An 18876-nucleotide genomic window follows, 5' to 3' on the forward strand; every position below is an offset into this window, starting at 1 on the left:
CATAGACCTATTTCCCTGTCGTTGAATATAAATCTATTTACATATGTACACGCTTGTATTTAGACCTCTAAAAATGCCCTTTGTAAGATTGCTGAGTTTTATCAAATACTTTCTCCAACCATAGTGAAGCTCATGTGGGTCTGTAGTGTAGTTCTTTGATTGAATGCTAAACCATTCCTGAACTAAATCCCAGTTGCTCATAGTACACGACTCTTAATATACTGTTGGATTCTATTTTCTAGTATTTTCTTGAGTATTTCTACATCCATATTAGTAAGATATACTAACCTGTAGTTTTCTTTCTTTGTGATATGTTTGTCTGGTCCACTTATCAGGGTTATTTTTGCATCATAGAGTAAACTAGGGAATATTCATTATTTTTTGGAAGTTTAAACAATATTTGTGTCCATTATTACAGTCAAAGAGATGAATTTAAAATGGTCCTGACATTATACCAAGTGAAATAAGATCAGTCATTAATGGCAAATGTTGAGAATAAGTATTATATGTTTCCATTTACATGAAATCTTTGAAATAGGCAGTTGTACAGAGTCCAGGTGTAATACCCTGTTTCCCCCAAAAATAAGACAGTGTCTTATATTAATTTTTGCTCCCAAAGATGCGCTGTCTTATTTTCAGGGGATATCTTATTTTTCCATGAAGAAGAATACGGTACACATTTATTGTTGAACAACAAAAAAGGAAATGTATTACCTGTATACGGTACGGTAGTAGTTGTCATCACAAACCAGCATAACCAGACAAACTGTGAATCAATCCTACAGTATGAAGAATTTCTTGTTACTACCATTATTTCCATGTACAACAATCTATGGTACATTTATTCATAATCTATGGTACATTACTCGCACTTCCTGTCTGCTCCAGCTGTGCTGCGGCCAACAGTGAGCTGTGCTGTGGCGTCACCGCTCCAGTCCAGAGTCCAGAGTTATGGTAGCTTCGGGGGGCCTTGTTATCGAGGAGGCCTTATGTTCGCGGAGGTCTTATTTTGGGGGGATGCCTTCTATTTCAGCGAGAGGCCAAACTGTAAGTAGGTCTTATTTTCGGGGGATGTCTTACTTTCGGGGAACCATGGTAGTAGTTGTCAGGGGCAGCTGGGTGGGTGGAGGAAGGGGGTGGTCACACAGTCTAGGGACACTGAGCTTCTGTGCTCAGGGTGATAGAGAAACTCCGGAACAGATAGTGGTGATGGTTGAACACCACGAGGAACGATATTGATCTCATTGAATTATACACATGAAGAATGTTGAAATGGTAAATATTTTGTGATGTGAGATTTACCACAATAAACAAACAAGCAAATGAACATATGGTGATGGATTTCTTCAAGAGGCACTGTCTAGTTCAAGAATTGACTAAAAGGATGGGCTGCCTGTGCCCTGCAGTTCAGAGGTGGCTGTTCCCCAGGGTGCAGTGTTAAGAAGGATCCTCAGGCCATGTGCGCGTCACTGAGAAGGAGTCCTGGGCCAGAGTCCAGGGTGGTGACCAAGGCGGCGTGCGTGTCTGTGTGGTGGCAGCTTGGGGCTTTGGGGGTGAGGGACCGACCTGTCCAGTCTCTGAACTCCTTCTAGAGATAGGGCAGGGAGGTCTGGGCTTCTGTATTTGGGAGGTGGAGCTGTAGCCCCAGAGCCCGGTTCCTTCCACCCACCCCACTGGTCTGTCTTCTTTAGCTTGTTGTGAATGCCCCACGGCCCTCCTTGGCTCTTTTGCATCTTGTCTGGGTGGAGAGCTCTCTCTGGAGGTTGTTTCTGCCCTGGCTCAGTTTGTGCTGCTTTTGTGAGGCCGAGCCCTCCTGGTTTTGCCTCTTCCACCGCGGTGGCACTCACCCACATCCATGCTCTATTGGGATGCCAGCGTGGGCCTCGACAACCCCAAGATCAACCCAGCTGTCTCTGGAGTCGATTTGGCTTCATGGTGACTCCATGTGTGTCTGGTAGAACTGTGTTCCACCGAGTTAGCATAGGCTGATGGTTAGCTGGACGTCAATTGATGAGCCTCTTTTCATCCGAGGTGCCTCTGCCGGACTCGAACCACGAATGTTTTGGTTAGCGGCCCAGCAGTTTGTGCCACCCTGAGATGCCCAAAGTGGCCTTTACTGCCTCTCAACTCACTGGAAATTAGGGGTGTCTGGCAAAACTACAGTCTTCCTTCAGGAAAGAGCCCAGCACCCTTTTGGCTCTCCTGCGCCTGACTGGGGGCCTTGGTGGTTATAATGGTCATGCCTGGGGCTGCTGACCACCCAGGCCAGCAGTTCAAAACCACCAGCTGCTCCGAGGGACAGAGAGTTACAGTCTCGGAGATGGCATCGACTTGGTGGCAGTGGGCTTAGTGTTTTGGTTTCTTCCTGACAGTACCCCTGTGAGGACCCTGTTAGCACAGTGGGTGCCAAGACATGCAAGACCTGGGCAGTGGCGTTGTTCGCCCCTGTGCCTGTCACCTCGGGGCTCTGTGGGTCCCCTGGTGTCCCCTCAATGGTGGAGTCCACATGCCCACCCATATGACTGCATCCCCTGTCCCCAGAGCCATTCTTCCCCTTCTTGCACCTCCCCCTCCCCCTACCCCTGCTGCTCTGCTTCTCTGACTCCAGGCCTTGACCCTGGTCTTCCTGGCCTCTGCGCTCCAGCCTGCCTGATGGATGTCACCATGGTCCTTCTCAGTTCCCTGGCCATGTTCCTTCGCTCCTGGTAGGATGGTGTATGCAGTGAGTCACCCTTGCGATTTCCATTCCCTTAGTGAGACTCACAGTTGTCCACCCTGGAGCCCATCTTCCCATCCAGGAAAGGACGCTGTCTTCCTGCAGAACCCCTGGGTGGCTGGCTGTGGCCGGGCCTGGGGTGGATGTGAGGTTGACATCTCCAGGCCTTCACGTGTGCCAGGAGACTTCCAGTGCCAGATTTTCCTTCCTTCTTTCTAATCTCCTCCTGGTTACACTCCATCAAGTCTGTGGCCTGGTTTTGCCTGGAGTTTTGTGCTCCAGGTAAATATGGGCTCTGTGGGTCAATCAGATAACCCCACTCTTATAATCTGTTTCCTATTAACCTGTCACAGTTCCCAGGTGGCACACCTCCAGACTGTCCAGGTGCCTGGCAGGCCCTCGAGTCTGGGCTGCTGGAGGGTCAGCCTTGCCCAAATCTCTTCACTCCCTGTGGGTGAAGCCACTGCGCAGGCGTGTGCTCCTCAAACGGGTGCTTTCCTTCCCCCAGGGTCCTGGGGGCCGAGTGGTGAAGCACTGGGCTGTGCGCCCCAGAGTCAGCAGTAGGAAAACACCAGTCTCCTCGGGGAGAAAGGTGGGGCTTTCTACTCCTGTTAACAGTTAGGGAAAGGGGAAGGTGGGGGGAGAAAGGGGAAACCGATCACAATGATCTACATATAACCCCCTCCCATGGGGATGGACAACAGACAAGTGGGTGAAGTGAGACAGCAGTCAGTGTAAGACATGAAAAAAATAATTATCAGGGGTTTCATGAGGGAGGGAGGATGGGTGGGAAGAAAAAAAAGGGGAAAAAAAAGAGGACCTGCTACCAAGGGCTCAAGTAGAAAGAAAATGTTTTGAAGATGATGGTGGCAACAAATGTACAAATGTGCTTGACACAATGGATGGATGTATGACTTGTGGTAAAAGCTGTATGAGCCCGCAATAAAATGATTTTAAAATCCCCAAACAGTTACAGTCTTGGAAATTTCAGAGGGGCAGGTCAACCCTGTCCTATAGAATCTCTGTGAGTTGGCATCAACTCCATGACAATGAGTGAGTCCCTCCCTTGATCCCCCCCCCCTTTCCTGCCCCCCAAAAACAGGAATAGGAGAAAGGGTTTGGGGAAGACTTAAAACACAACACTCACTCATAAAAACACTACCAGCTTGGTTGGTTCAACTACACGAGAGTCTAGTCATCAGATAGTGGAGAATATCCCACTCGGTCATAACCTCCCCACACATGCTATGACCTGATACTAGAAAGCCCCGGGAGCTAGTTCAGAAACATTGGCCGCTGAGATGCTCTGTGTCCACTCGGACACAGGGGTCCCTGTGCGCTGGAATCGTGCCAGGGCAGTGGTGTGGTTTGCGTCTTATTCCTGATCTAGGACTTTGCTACTGTTCCTCTCGAGATGGTGGTTATTGAAGTGTGTTGCCTGAGAGCCATTACCAGCGTGTGAGCTTTGCACTATCTTAGTGGTTGGTTATGTCCTGGTATTTAGTAACAGGTGTCCAAAAATGGGTGATGAAGACTATAGTCATCTCGGTGGGGACGCCTGTGCTGTTGGTGTTGGTAGTTGTCCTTGATTGATTCTTGGCGCTCACGGTGACTCTGTGTGCGGAGCAGGGTTTTCTTGGATGCCTTCTTTTGCCAGGCTTCTCACCTGAGGGGTCTTGAGTGGGTTTGAACAACTAGCCTTTTGAGTAGTCATTCCGTACTTAGCCATTTGCCACCACCTAGCACTGTCTTTATGTAGAGGCAGAATGTACATATATGCATACATGATCTCTATACGTGAAGGGGCCTTCAAAAATTGGTGGAAAATGGGATTGAAAGAGAAGGGAGTTTCCCGGAACTAAGTGAAGCCCTTTGTGCCACACAGGCCTCCCGAGGAGATACTGAGGGTGCGGTTCCAAGCCATTGCCGCCGGAAGTGAAGCACACACTTTCTTTTCTGGTTTGTTGAGTTTCCTAATGCATACAGTCTAGTAAGTGTGCAAGATCATTTCAGGAAAGTGTGAAACATTGTGAAGGAATACCACCATGTGACACACAGGCATGAAGTGAGGGTAGGCCACTGGGCACATGGTGCTGCTGCATCGGCTCCATGCCAGCGTGCCGCAGACCTTCGTGGTGTGAGAACACACAGCATCTATGAAGCACAGGAACACACACAGAGAGAAAGTGAAGTATGCCTGTAAGTATATGTACATGTATGTAGATGGGAGGACTTCCAAGAGGATCATGGGAACATGGAATTACAAGATTATGGGTTTTTTTCACAAACCTTTTGAAGCCCCTCTCGGTATGTATATATGTTCATGTGACTATGTGTAGATACAGATATATGTACACATATGTCGGTATAGGTGTGTCTATGCATGCACGAATGTATAGGGACATATGTAGAGACACCAGTAGCCAGTGTGATCAGACAAGTTTAAATCACCGGCTGGGAGTTAGATCCCAAAGTGGCTTCCAGCGGAACATCACATGGGCTGGAGCCAGCAAACCACCAACCCTTGGTCAAGAAACGGCTCTGCTCGGAAGGTGAGTAGTTTTGCGCATGCTTTCCCCTCCGACCCGCTTGTCAGGTGAGATGCAAAATCCAGCGGCCAGCTTGCTCTGCCCGAGGCTGCCCCATAAAGAAACAGCCCCAAAATGCACAGCGGTGAACGATGTGCTTTACCTCGGTCGGTCCTTTGCAGCGTACCATCCGGAGAACTTGGAATCTGCAAAAAAGGACGGTTGGGTCACAGCAGTCTTGCTTTCTGAAAGGCAGATTCTTTAAGAGCCACCCCCCACCCCTGCCCCTCACCCCCTAAGTGTGTTTCGCAGAGTCTCATCGAGACTTGGAGAAAACGGGCTGGGGGGTCCTCTGCATATTTTACCAGTTTCTATTGGCAATAACTAATAGGAAATATTTTAAACTTGGGGCAAATGTTTGAAAAGCATTAGCAATTCAGCAAAACAGAATCGTTTCATGGGTTAATTTAAAGAGGGGAATAAAGGTGTTTGGAGAATTTCATGCAAGTGCTAAAGAGTTTCAAGTCCATATCCTGCTAGTGCTCAACCTATGGTCATGACCGCTTTGTGGGTCGAGCGACCCTTTCACAGGCATCACCCGATTCATAACAGTAGCAAAATTGCAGTAATGAATGAGCAACAAAAATAATTTTATGGTTGGGGGGTCACCACAACATGACGAACTGTATGAAAGGGTCACGGCATTAGGAAGGGTGAGAACCACTAGAGTCACACCAACAGACTAGTAAAGGAGACTATTTAAAATATTTAATGATCTCGTTAGCATCACTGGGAAATAAAGTGAAGGCTGTTGTTAATTGCACATGGGTGACACGATTGATATGTAATCTTGGCACCTGGATATTGCTAGTATGTGTGGGTAAGGAGAGAGATCACCTCATAGGGATTTAGTAAAACCTTTGCAGGACCAACGTAAGGGTCCTGGTGGTGTAGTGGTTACACCTTGGGTTGAAGTCCACAAGGTCGGCAGTTTGAAACCACTAGCTGCTCTGAGGAAGAAACATGGGGCCTACTCCCGTAAAGAGTTACAATCTTGGAAACTCACAGAGGAAGTCCTGTCCTAAAGGGCCACCCATTATGGATCTGGTGAGATTTCCCTGCTAGGTAATGACAGGAGAGTGTTTGTTGGTGGCCTGTCCATGTACAGCATAGCGTTGTGTCTGGCCCAGAGAAGGAGGCCCAACATCATTGTGGACTGAGGAAAGCAGCTGGGCCCAATGAGTATTTCTTGGTTTAAGTCATCTACTTAAGAGTGGACTTCTTTAGTATTTTCTCAGGGAGAAGAATAAACCCAGTGCTGTGGGGCTTGCTCTTCAGCAGACTCCCTCATGGGGCTGAGGCAGGGACTCATCTGTGAGTGTCACTCATGGAGGTTGGATAGATGGGTGGGAGGAGCGGAGCAGCGATGTAGGTCTGGGCCTTTTGTCAGAGAGCAGAGTCAGTGCTATTATAGACGGTGACATTCTCCTATAGGGCAGAGTCGAGGTGCCCCAAGGCTTTATGGGAACAGAATACCACGTCTTCCACCCATATAAGCAGGGCTAGAACCACCGACCTGTCAGTTAACAGCCAAGCACTTAAGCCCTGTGCCACCAGGGCTGCTCCTGAGGCTAGGGAGAAGGACTAATCTTGACTCCTTCACCTGGAGATGTCTCAAGTGTGGGGCTCTCTCTAGCTGTGTCATCTTCAGGCCCATTCAACTGTCATTATTGGGTGCCTGCTATATGCAAGGGTCACATTTCATTATGGTCCTTGATCTCTGTCATCAGACCCTCGGTTTCTAACCAAGCCCCTTTAGTGCCGATCAATGCCCAAAGGGGACCTCCTTGGCAAGCAACCCTCCTGCCTGACAGCACACAGCTTTACCTGTTCCCCGGCCTGCGAAACCTGCTTCATCTCATGATCTCAGTGCTGCCGCCTCTGCGGGCACTGCCAGTTGAGCTGCTGTTCTTCAAGTGCCCTCTGCTCTCATGCCTCCTTCTCCTTGGTGGTGGCAAGAGTTTCTGCTTCTGCTTCTGAAATGGCTCAACTTGTACCCAGTGGAATGGCACAACGGACCAATCTCCACGCTAGAGTTTCCCACACTCTGTTTGCATGCTCTCACCCAGTTTTCTGGGTTTTCCATACAAAGACTATCGATGGAATAGCCTTACCAGATAGTTATACTTTACCACAACGATCTAAAGTTGAAACATTTTTGCCCTAAAAACAATCAAAACCAAACAAACTACTGAGGTACAGCTAAACACCCGATTCTCTTTTAATATTTGTTAAAGGGTCATGCTTTTATGGGCTATCCCAGTTAAGTGGTCTAATAACTTGTTTAGTAGTACTCCTCTTCTACCTCCTAATTCTTTGCATTGCGCTTTGGATCTTAAAGCTCTCAAGTGACCATCGTAGGCACAGGGCTGCTCCCCACGCACCTGGAACAACAGAAGAAGGAGGAGAGTCAGGGACTGGAGGAGAAAACGGAGCATGTGGTGGATTGCCCTGTAGACACCTGTCTCCTTTGCCGTGAGACTAGAAAAACTAGGTGCTGCCCGGTACCATTACTGAATGTTTTGATCAACAAGGCTATAGAAGGATCCTGATCAAAAGGGGGGAAATGCAGAACAGAATGGAAATTTCTTATGGAATCCAGCATTTCTAGAGGCACGGAACCCCTTACGCTATTCCTGTAAGATAATATGTAAATCTTATACCGAATGTATCTCCCGAAGTCATCTTAAAACTGAACAATAGGCTTCTTCCTCTTCCAGAGACGCTATGTGCAGGCATTCGAAATGGTTCAGCGTCTGACCTACCGGCATAGGCTGTCCTACAATACAGCCTCTAACAAAACTAGGCTGTCCCGAACCCCTGGTAACAGAATTGTTTACTTATATACAAAAAAGATTGGGAAAGCGCCAAAATCTGCATGCGGTGTGTGCCCAGGCCGACTTCGAGGGGTCCGTGCTGTGAGACCCAAAGTTCTCATGAGGTTGTCCAAAACCAAAAAACACGTCAGCAGGGCTTATGGTGGGTCCATGTGCGCTAAATGTGTCCGAGACAGGATCAAGCGTGCTTTCCTTATTGAGGAGCAGAAAATCGTTGTGAAAGTGTTGAAGGCACAAGCACAGAGTCAGAAAGCTAAATAAATACAAATGGAGCTTGTTTGAATAATAAATCAAATGATTTGTTCTCTTAAAAAAAAAACCAAAACAACAACAAAAAAACAACTGAACAGTAGTTAAGTTCAGTGTTTCTCAGAGCGGGCTACACTGCACCCTGAGGGACAGGGAAATGATTTAGGGGACCTGCAAAAGCAGATATTTATACTCTATCCTGGATTATGGACTCCAGTACACGAGCTTTTAATTGCCAGAGGCGTGCTGAGTAATTTTTTTTTCCTAAAAAAGGGGGAAGTAGGCCAAATAAGTTTGGGAACCTATGGTTTAGCTTCACCACTAAAGAATGTCTTGAGCATCATGCTCTTTTAAGATCTGCCCGCAGGGGCCCAAACGGACAGTAGCCGCTTGAAAGTTCAGAAGGAATTTTAAGGGGCAGTGGATTTATGCTAGTGGAGGAAGAAAAACTCAAACGAGTAGGGTGGAAACTGAATGCAGACATATGCACTAATGCTTTTGCTTGCATATTCTCAATTGTTGCTTGTGTATTCTCAAGAACCATAAAAACAAGTAAATGATAAAGACATGAGAAACTAAAAGAAAAACAAATACATACCCAAAGTACTCCTAAAACGAATCAAAATATTCTTTTACAAAATACTCACATAGATTAGCTGTTGAAACCACACCTAAAGAGCAATCTCTGCGTGTGTTTTGCTTAAAACAAATACAGAACCAAGGTAACCCTTCACCATACAAGTGCTGATAATTCTGTCAGCTAACTCAGTGCATGGAGGATTTCCTTTATGATTTGTTTGGCCCGAGCACTTTCAACAACTGTCTCCGTGCCCCGGTGGCTGCCCTCGAGTGCACTGGTGGCTCAGCATAGTCCGGGCATTGGGCATGGGCCCTGGGGCTGGTGAAGGTGGATCAGGCTCCTCTTCTCTTGACCAGGCCTTGATTCCAAGGCCTCACGGGCCACCAGGAAGCAATAGAAAGCTCCACAGAGCCCTTCACACATTATCAGAAAGCTATCAAAACAATTACCAGCCCATTAAGGACTTATGAGCTTCACAAAGCTGCCCTAGCGAGGAATTGCCAAGGTCAGCGTGAGTCATGCGGCCTGTGTAGAATTTCTCTGATGGCGGACAGTGGAATCCTGCAGAGAGCCCATCTAGAGACGTGTGTCCATTGAGAAGGCCACACGGAGTGGCTGAAACTTCAGCTCATGCCCAGCTTCCTAAGGGCAAGCCTGCCCATGTCCACCCACCACTGGCACCAGAATCATGGTGATTCCTAGGAGGCACCTTGGCCTTGGGGTCCCCTTGAAGGGTATGGGCACAATTCTTGGAACTGACTTGTGGCCTGGCCTTTGTCAGGCATCCCCTCAGCTCTGCGCTGCCGGGTCTGGCTCAGAAGCTTCGGGTCCTGGGTTCTGGGTCCGGTACTGCACTATTAGACAGGGAAGCCATCGCTGACCTAGGCTTTTGGAGAGGACTTTTGATGTCACCTCACATGAGGTTCTGCATAAAATCCAATGTTAAATATTGAAAATGCTCTTTAAAAACATGTACATAGAAAGACATTTATATCAAGAAATGGTTCACATAGTTGTAGGTGTAATGTGTTTTTGACATGCCCAGCAGGGCCCGTCCTGCCCAGGTCTTGGGGCACAGGCTCTAGAGGAGGTGCTGGCGAGTCTTCAGGAATTCTGACTGGAGGGGAGGTGGTAGATGGCGGAGAGGCAATGGGGGAGGGTTCTAACCCAAAGCCAGCACTTATCAGACGGGGACCTGGGGCACAGCACTGGCTTGTCCTAAAATGGTTTTCCATTTAAGTCAGGGGTCCTCAAACTACAGCCCACGGACCACATGTGGCCTGCCAAGGACATTTATTCGGCCCGCTGGGTGTTTTTGCTGCATTTTGTTTTTTACTTCAAAATAAGATATGTGCAGTGTGCATAGGAATTTGTTCATAGTTTTTTTTTAAACTATAGTCTGGCCCTCTAACGGGTCTGAAGGACAGTGAACTGGCCCCTGTTTGAAAAGTTTGAGGACCCCTGGTTTGAGTCGACGAAGGGATTGTGAGCTGTGAGAGTGTCTTAGGCCAAGCTCCTGGCACCAAGGGCCCCGCAGGAGTTCATTCACAGGAGCTTTGTTACTGTTACGGCCACAATTAAACCGATTGTGGAGGTGGGTGCACTTGACAACATCACCGTCACTTACGTTAGTTTGGCGATGCTGTTGGGTTCGCGTTGCACTGCTAACTGCAAATCCGTGACCTTTAGATTTTATGTCAACTTGAACCTGTGTGAGGTGCAGGGGCGGAGTTCAACCTATCAATCAGATCACAGCCTGATGATGCCTCTTTGGGGGTTTCTTTAAGGCAGACAGCGAGAGCTCCTCCTCTCACCAGCTCTTTGCCATCCTTCTTGCTGGGCCTCTGTGTCTGCCTCCAGGGCTGGTCTTAGGTGGGTCTCTGGCCCTGAGAGCTGTCAGTGGCCTGTCATGTTTCCACCGATCTTGGTCCCACAGGACTCTGCACCCACCTGTCTGTGATCTCCCAACTTCCCGCGTCGCCTTTCTGGGTCATTGGCTATAGTTCTAAAGAGGGCACCTTTCTGGGCCATCAGTTACAAGGCTGAAGAGGGCCACAGCTGCCATCAGGTCCAGGGGCTTGAGCTGGTCTAGATTGGGACACCTTGATACAAAGTGACTTCTTGCTATCAGGTTCTTTAGTATCCAGAGATGAGTGGCCCTGGTTTTGCTTCTCTAGACCACCCAGCCCACCACGTCCACTGCTCTGGGGGGCAGTGCAGACTATACGCTCCTGTGAAGACAGACAGCCTCTGAAATCCCCCATGGGGTTGCCATGAGTTCAAATTGACTAGGCAGCAGTGGATTGTTGGGTGGGGAAGATGAGAACTTTCCAGAATCCCAACTGACTTAACATAATTTGTTAACATTCCTAGCAGGCCTCTTGTGCTGCAGGCAGTTGGAGGTTTGAGCTTGGGCAGAGGGGCCCTGAGAAGGCAGAAAGGCCTGGTGGTTTGCTCAGGAACGAGGAGTTGTTGAAAACCCTGAAGAACTGAAAGCACAGCTCTTCTCTGACACACAGGTCACTGAGGGTTGGAGTTGACTTCAACGTCAACCGACTGACCTGGTGGCATTTAAGGCATCTGCTGTGTGGTCTCAGAGAAACAAGCAGGCATGGGCGGAGCTCCAGTAAGCTTGGGGGTGAGTCCATCCACTCCCATGATGAACTAGGAGCTTCAGATTCTGCCCTCCCTTCCGGGACACCTCGAACTCTCCCCCAAGCAGAGTGTGCGGAGTCCACTGGATGTCTGTCCACACTGCGTGTCGTCTTCCCAGTCCTGTTCTCTCCCCCACAAGCTTCTTCCCAATGCCATGTCCTCCCTACATCGTGCATTCATAAGGAAGGGCTGGGGCTCTAGTCCACCTGATGTCCCCAGTGTTTTTAGAACTGAGATACAAGACAGAGATGCATCGTGCAATCACTGAAGTAAGAGGTAACGGTCGGTGGGTAGTTTGAAACCACCAGCCACTCTTGAGAGAAAGACGAGGCTTTCTGCTCCTGTAACAGCCTTGGAAACCCAAGAGGGCAGTTCTACCCTGTCATTTAGGGTCTCCAAGAATAAGAATCGACTCGGTGGCAATGAGTTGGGTCAGCTTAGCTGTGGTGAGCAGCCTGCCCTGTGGCGGGGCCAGCAGTCGTCCCCGGGCTGATGGAAACTCATCTGGCTGCAGATGGGAGGAGTTCTTTCATGGAGCTGCATCAGTGGTCAGGCTGATGCTCTGACCCTCATCATTCTGTCTGTCACACCTTCTCCCCATGTGGCTGTGCACCCAGGAAGGGCACACCACAGGGTCATCCACGGACTGCTCCGGCTCCCCCCTGGAGGCTCTTGTAAGCTAGGCTGACGAGTTGGGGCTGTGGGCATTCTGTCTCACGCTGCGCTCCTGAATGTATGGAGCGGACTTGCCATCAGCTGAGCCTGAGGAGCTGCCTCCACAGATGAAAGGGGTGACGAGTCTGGAGCAGAGATGGCAGGCAGCTGCTCCCGCCCCGCTTCCCTCGGCTCTTATTCCACTTGGCACCGTGTGGCTGTCCCGAGCTAAATTCAAACTGGACGTGTCCAGAGCTTTGTTCCTTCGAGGGCCGGAGTCCTCTGGGTTAGAGGTAGGGAATGAGTCTAAATGAGATGTGCCTGTGCCGGGTTGTCTACCTGGATGCCAGCCTCTGCTCTTCCGCCCCCCTTTTTCTCCCTCCTGGTAAGTATCTTTGCAGTGATTGCTAATCAAACTGGATATTTCAACTTTAAAAATCATTTGCGTGGTGACAATATAAACATGAAAGCCTCTGCCAGCTCAGCCTCCACACGTCCAATTCCATGGCACAGACTCCGTTTTCCGTCCTGTGCCACCGTGATCGCTGCTCCTTCCCCAGATTTGAGTGCCCTTCCAGACGGCCACCCCATCCCATAACATGAATAATTTCTGGTTTCCTCACATTTGCTTTTGTACTCAAGTGATCCCGTCCTATATTTGTGCGGATGGGACGGACTGAGTTACCTTGGCCTTCAGACTGTCAAGGATTCTCCAGGTTCTGAAGTTTGTACAGCGATCATTCAGTGAGAGTGACTATGTGCACCGTGCTGTGCTGCCCATTTCCACATCTTTGAAGTCACCCATAACTGAAACTTGGGGTCCCCTCGCCCCCCTCACTGCTGGTGACCACTCATGAATGTTGGTCTTGATACACTTGCTGCTCTAAGCACTTTCTATACGTGAGGTCATACAGTCAGTCTCTGTGCTTTTGTGACTGACTGGCTTCACTGCATGGCATTTGCAGGGCCCATCGGTGTTGTAGCAGGGGCTGCCACTCAGACGCCATCTGCTGCTTGGTCGTTGATAAGAAGAGATGGGGTTTTATGCCCGGGGAATGGTCTTCTGCTGAGCTGTGCCTGTTTTGATCCTCTGGGCCATAGTCTGTAGCTTGATACTTTTGGTAAAGACTTTCTAGAAGGAAGTAGCAAAAGCACACCAGAGGTCATCACTGTCTGACTTGTGTGGTTTGGTACATCAAGGTTTGAGCAAGAGATGGTTTTGAGATGAGACTGTTTGCAGCCAGGTGTGAACGTGGGCGAAGGGCAAAATATTTCTACCTGAGGAATAAGAGACATCAAAGGGGTGGTGGTGGTGGGCGTGGTGGACAGGGAAAGCTATTGAGAGGTTTGACAAGTAATTTAAGTGTTTTTTTAAATCATTTTATTAGGGGCTCATACAACTCTTATCACAATCCATACACACATCAATTGTGTAAAGCGCATTTGTACATTCATTGCCCAAGTAATTTAAGTTTTCAAATACAAATTGATTATCTGAAATGTAAGCCTCCATCTAACTCACAATAAAATGTTAAGAAATAGACAAACGAAACTCCTTACCGGAGTGACTGATCCAACATAGGACGTAAGCTTGCCACAACTGGTGTGATTCCCTGGATCTTGGAGCTTTCTGAGAGGGAAGTAGGACGTTATTGCACCAGTAAACTCTGGGACAGGCAGTAACCATGCACTAGGAATTTATAGGAGGACTGGATGAAAAGGTGGGACCAGCGGATCAATGATGTACAATTCATAAATAAAGCCGACTTGGGAGGGTCAAGGGTTCACCTATCTGGGACTGCCTGAGCGTTCTTTCCTCTTTCCCATCAGTGGCAGTCAGGGAATACTGGCCGGAAACTAAGGGCTTGAATGTTGACGCTGGTGAAGACTATTGCAGGTACCAGGAACTGCCAAAAGAGCAAACTCCTCAGCCTGGGAGAAGGAAGCCAGAACGCTTCCTCAGAAGCAAGGATGGCGAGATTTTGTCTCACGTACTTTGAGCATGGCCTCAGGAGAGACCAAACCCTAGAAAGGGGGAGCATGCTTGATAAAATGGAGGGGCAGCAAAAAAGAGGAAGACCCTTGACAAGGTGGACCCACCCAGTGGCTGCAACAGTGGGCTCAAACATAACCATTGCGAGGATGGCGCAGGGCCGAGCAGTATTGTGCTCCGTTGTATAAGTTGGAACCAAGTCGATGGCACCCAGCAGCCACAGACCACAGAGAGTGGGGGATGAGGGGCTGGAGGTGAAAATCCCCAGAACTCGGATTTCAGTCAAGCTTTCTGTCGGAGCTTCTCCCACTGGGCGCACCTGGGTCACACGATGATGTCAGCCCTGCTGGGAGAAGCTTGCTTCCCTGTCATCTGCATCGACCAAAGGCTTGGTGAGGTCAGATCCTTCCCACAGAATAGGTTTTGGGGAGGGAGAGACCATGGAGGGACAGGGGTTATGAAACCTGTAGGAAGGATGTGTTGCTCAGGTTTGGCTCTCTTTCTGGCAAGCATTCGGGTCCCTGCACCTGGGCAGGGACTTGAGGGTACCTGGTTGGTATCTTGTCATTTCGAATGGGGATCCCTTAGCCAGGTCGATGTAGGCCTTGCTCAGGCAAGCCTCTTCACAACAGTGGGGTGGTCTTATAGAACAGTGGTTCTCAACCTTCCTAATGCAGCGGCCCTTTCATGCAGTTCCTCATGTGGTGGGACCCCCAACCATAACATTATTTTTGTTGCTACTTCATAACTGGCCTTTTGCAACTGTTGTAAATTGGGTGACCCCTGTGAAAGGGTTGTTCAACCCCCAAAGGGGTCTAGACCTACAGGTTGAGAACCGCTGCTCTAGGGGATGTTGCGGATAATGGCAAATTGAGGGAATTGGAGCACTGGCAAATTCAAGGTCACAGCCCAAACCGTGTGCCCTCAGGGTGGTGTATCTTAAATCTGAAGATGTCCTCAGAACCTGTGCTCTGCAGCCCATCATGTCCAGGTTGAGCTCTGGCTCTGCCACTTCGTAACTGTGTGGCTGTGTGTGACTTGGCAGGTCACTTAACTACCCGGTTCTCAGAGGTCTTCTTGGTGGAGGGGGTTGGACCTGGCACCCATCGCGTAGTCTGGCTTGGAGGAGTGGATGGGATGACGACACACTTGCTGCCTTCCACCTTCACTCTGCTGGAGGACTGCTGGGAGTATCCAGGCAGGTCACGTGGTTCCACGTCTTCTGGGTCTACCCTCCTCTCTGTTCACCGACTCCTACTCAAGCTCTGGGCTCTATGTAAGTGCGTATCCCACCGTCTGAGAGGGAAATAGATGCATGGCTTCTTTATCCCCACAGATTAGATGGAGCATGTCAGGGGTCTGTTATAGCTCCTGGTGTGTGGTGCGCTCACCAGGCCATGCTGCTGGTGCTGGGGGTGGGCGTGGAGCATCAGTTTGGTTCACCACCTGGCTCCACCTCTGCCGTGAGCAAATTCTGTACCTTTTCTTTCTGGCCTGTTTTCCTCACCTGTTAAATGCAACAATCAAAGGAACGTGGAGAGGTTAATCGGGTTAATTCATGTCAGGGGCTTAGGAGAAAGCCTGGCATACACTCTGCATGGGGTTGTTAAGTCCCAGGCTCCTCAGCATGTTGCCTAGCATGTGCTGGGTCTTCATGGGTCAGCGTGGAGAGCCAAGGTAAAACATCGAACCATGGGGTCCCCTGCCTTTTCTTCCCTAAGCCCTCTCAGGGTTCCCTGCCACGCTGGTAGGTAGAGCAGCCAAGCCCCAGGCAGTTCTGTAAACCAGCCTCTGAGCAGTGGACAGAGGCAGGATTGCTCACTGCTCACCGACCCCATCCTCCAGCTGGACGGACTCTGGCCTTCCCTAGGGATGAGGCAGCCGCACAGAGTGGAGGACAAGCTTTAACGACAAGAAGCGAGATGCATCTCCAGTGTCCCCTTCGTCTGGCCTGGTCCACATGCATCTCCAGTGTCCCCTTCGTCTGGCCTGGTCCACATTTCACGCTCAGGCAGCTAATGCGTCCCTCAGCACGGAGCCAATTCATTTCCCTTTGGCCAGCGTAATGGCAGACGGGGGAGGGCAGTTTTAATGAATTGCTGTTTCCCTTTGGAGATTAAGCTTTCAAGCTTTCAGTATAAATATAATTGCTGACACACAGCCTTCTAGTACTTACATATCATTTGCCAATTAGGAAAACCAGACCGAAAAAAAGAAAAAGAGGCCCTTGGAAAGTGATGTGGATGAAAACCCTGCAGCTTGGCCTGGGGCGCCGGGGAATGAAAGACTTTGCCAACTGGAAGTGACATACATCAAGTCTGCCCGCAATCTGCTTGCGCTAAGAGGTCCGAAAATATTCGTGACCTTTGAGAAAGAGCGATTAAAATTAGTAGGCGGCAGAGCTGCAGCCAAGGCCCGGCAGTCTGTGATGTGGTCGTTCCGGAGTGTCTGCCGTGCCAGGCACAGGCTTCTGGGACATCTGCAGCCAGAGGTCTCAGTGCTTTAAGTTTAGAGGGAAGTAATTACACGATAGGCCAGACGCACATGTGATGGACCTGCATGTCCCAGCTGATGTGATGTTTCCATCCCTTCTTATTCTTATTTGGCTGTTGGGAAGAAGCACAGCAAGCACCTGCCAGTCGCCACCATTTCCACAGGTGCCCTTCCACAGGCATCGCGGTCATTCTCTGACTTGTGCAGGGCCACCCTCCTGTTCTGTTCTGAGTTCTCCTTCCGCCAGTAACATACACTCACTGTCTACCAAGGTTCCTGTCGAATCTTTAACGCTGCTGCGGCCTCCTTGATCCCAGGTGTTGTCTTAGGCGCTATCAAGTTGTCTCCGGCTCACTGCGGCCCTGTATGTGGCAGAATGGAAGCCTGTGCCCGGTTCCTTGCCATCTTCACAACCATCACTGTGTTTGCACCCTTTGTTGTCTCAGTCTGTCACATTAGGGTTCTTCCTCTTGCTCTCCTGAGGCCCCACCTAACCCAGCGTAAAGAATCAGCTGTTTTCACTGAGATCAGAGGCAAAGGCTTCCCCTTACGTTGCACTAACCAGAACCAGACCTACCGCCAGGTGATGGTTTGGTCCCACCCTTCTGAAAAACTCAGGTCCTAGCAGGGTCCTGTGATGGCAGGCAGCTAATCTGCTGGCCCCCCAGGTCTAGGCTCTCCAGGTAAATAGTATTAGGGAGGGACTTGGGAGGGGAGGGCCTTGATTACATCCTAGAAGGATTTGTAAGGAGTTGGCAACCTAGGATGCAGTTGTAAAAGACACAGAGGGCATGAACAGGCACATCGCAAGATGCCGAATGTTGATTGGTGTGTGTCCTTGGGGGGTGGGGTGGTGGTGGATGGGGATGGGGATCGGATGGAGGGAGGGAGGGAGGGACTAGGAGTGGTGGAGGCAGTGGTGAGAGAGAGCAGGCTGAGCACAAAAGACTTGGGTTTTCTGACCCGTCAGCTGGAGAGAATGCTGTCCTCTCCTGGGTCCACTGTCAGATCCATTATTGGGCTCCGAGGAGATCTCATCAGGGCGAGGGTTGGGCTGCGCATGAAGCTTATCATTACTAAAGTCTTTAGACGGGCTATCTTTACAATCAAGTAATGGGATTTTTACAGTATTTCATAAAAAATAAGGGGATTATCAAAAGCAGATATTGATCAGGGGAGTCTTAAGGAAGGGTATTATAGACATGGGGGCCCAGTGGTCATTCAAAGCTAGACCCCTCTCCTCTCAGGCAGGAGAGCCAGATTCAAGGGTTGACCAGCATACCTCCTGCCCCCATCTGCCTGTCACTGGGGCTTGGGTGCTGCCATGCTCAGCTGGTTGCCGCTGAGCCTCCCGACTCCGATGAACCATGAAGACAGGCTTGAGTATCTATTGCAAACATCAGCTACAGAGAACCCAGTGGAGGACAGCATTCACATCATGGGGATGATGAAGGGCTGGGCCGTAACACTCCATCTAGTCACCATGACGTGGGGACTGACCCAGAGCAGCGAACCCCCACACTCTGGGAAATGGGCTATAGGATGAATTGGATGGGAAGGGGTGAGAGGTGGGATGGATGGAGTAGAGCAGGCTGTGTAGTCCTGTTTCTTTCCATGACTCGAAGGGGTGGGGGTGAGGGACCTGCCTGTGGGGAAGGGCTCCGTGATTGCATCTGCAAACAAGGCTGGGGGTGGTGGTATGCTTGCTTCTCTTGGAAAGTAACATTTATCCTGACTTTTACAATCATTTTACAATCTTTGTGTTTCTTGATCAGGGACCCTGGGGAGGTGTAATGGGTTCCATGTGGGGCTGTGAACTGCAAGGCCATCGATTTCAAACCCTCCAGGTGCCCCACGGGGGAAGAGGAGGTGGACTGCTCCCATAAAGATGTGCGGTCTCTGAAGCTCTGAGGACTGGCTCTACTTTGTCTCATGGGGGCACTAGGAGTTGGGGGCCAGTGGGATTGGTTTTATGGTTCTTTATAGCTCTTATCACCTGAATGTTCCTCCCTCAAGGCTAATAGGAGCCCTGGGAGGTGGGGTGGGGCAGTGGATTTTGCATTGGGCTGCTAACTGCAAGGCCAGCAGTTTGAAGCCACCAGCTGATCCTC

General features: G+C 49.7%; 2 protein-coding genes across 2 annotated transcripts in view; both read left to right on the plus strand.

Annotated features, from left to right (window-relative positions):
* Positions 1 to 18876, plus strand: part of FHOD3 (formin homology 2 domain containing 3) — a 521276-nt gene that overhangs the window by 110412 nt on the left and 391988 nt on the right.
* Positions 8049 to 8431, plus strand: LOC105978644 (60S ribosomal protein L34-like). Its single transcript, XM_045296107.1, has one exon. It carries the CDS (start codon positions 8049 to 8051, stop codon positions 8400 to 8402), a length of 354 nt encoding a protein of 117 aa, XP_045152042.1. The 3' UTR covers positions 8403 to 8431.

This window comes from Echinops telfairi, unplaced genomic scaffold (assembly GCF_000313985.2).
Source record: "Echinops telfairi isolate 266 unplaced genomic scaffold, ASM31398v2 ScPeMD7_7400;HRSCAF=8409, whole genome shotgun sequence".
In the NCBI taxonomy this organism is placed as follows: Eukaryota; Metazoa; Chordata; class Mammalia; order Afrosoricida; family Tenrecidae; genus Echinops; species Echinops telfairi.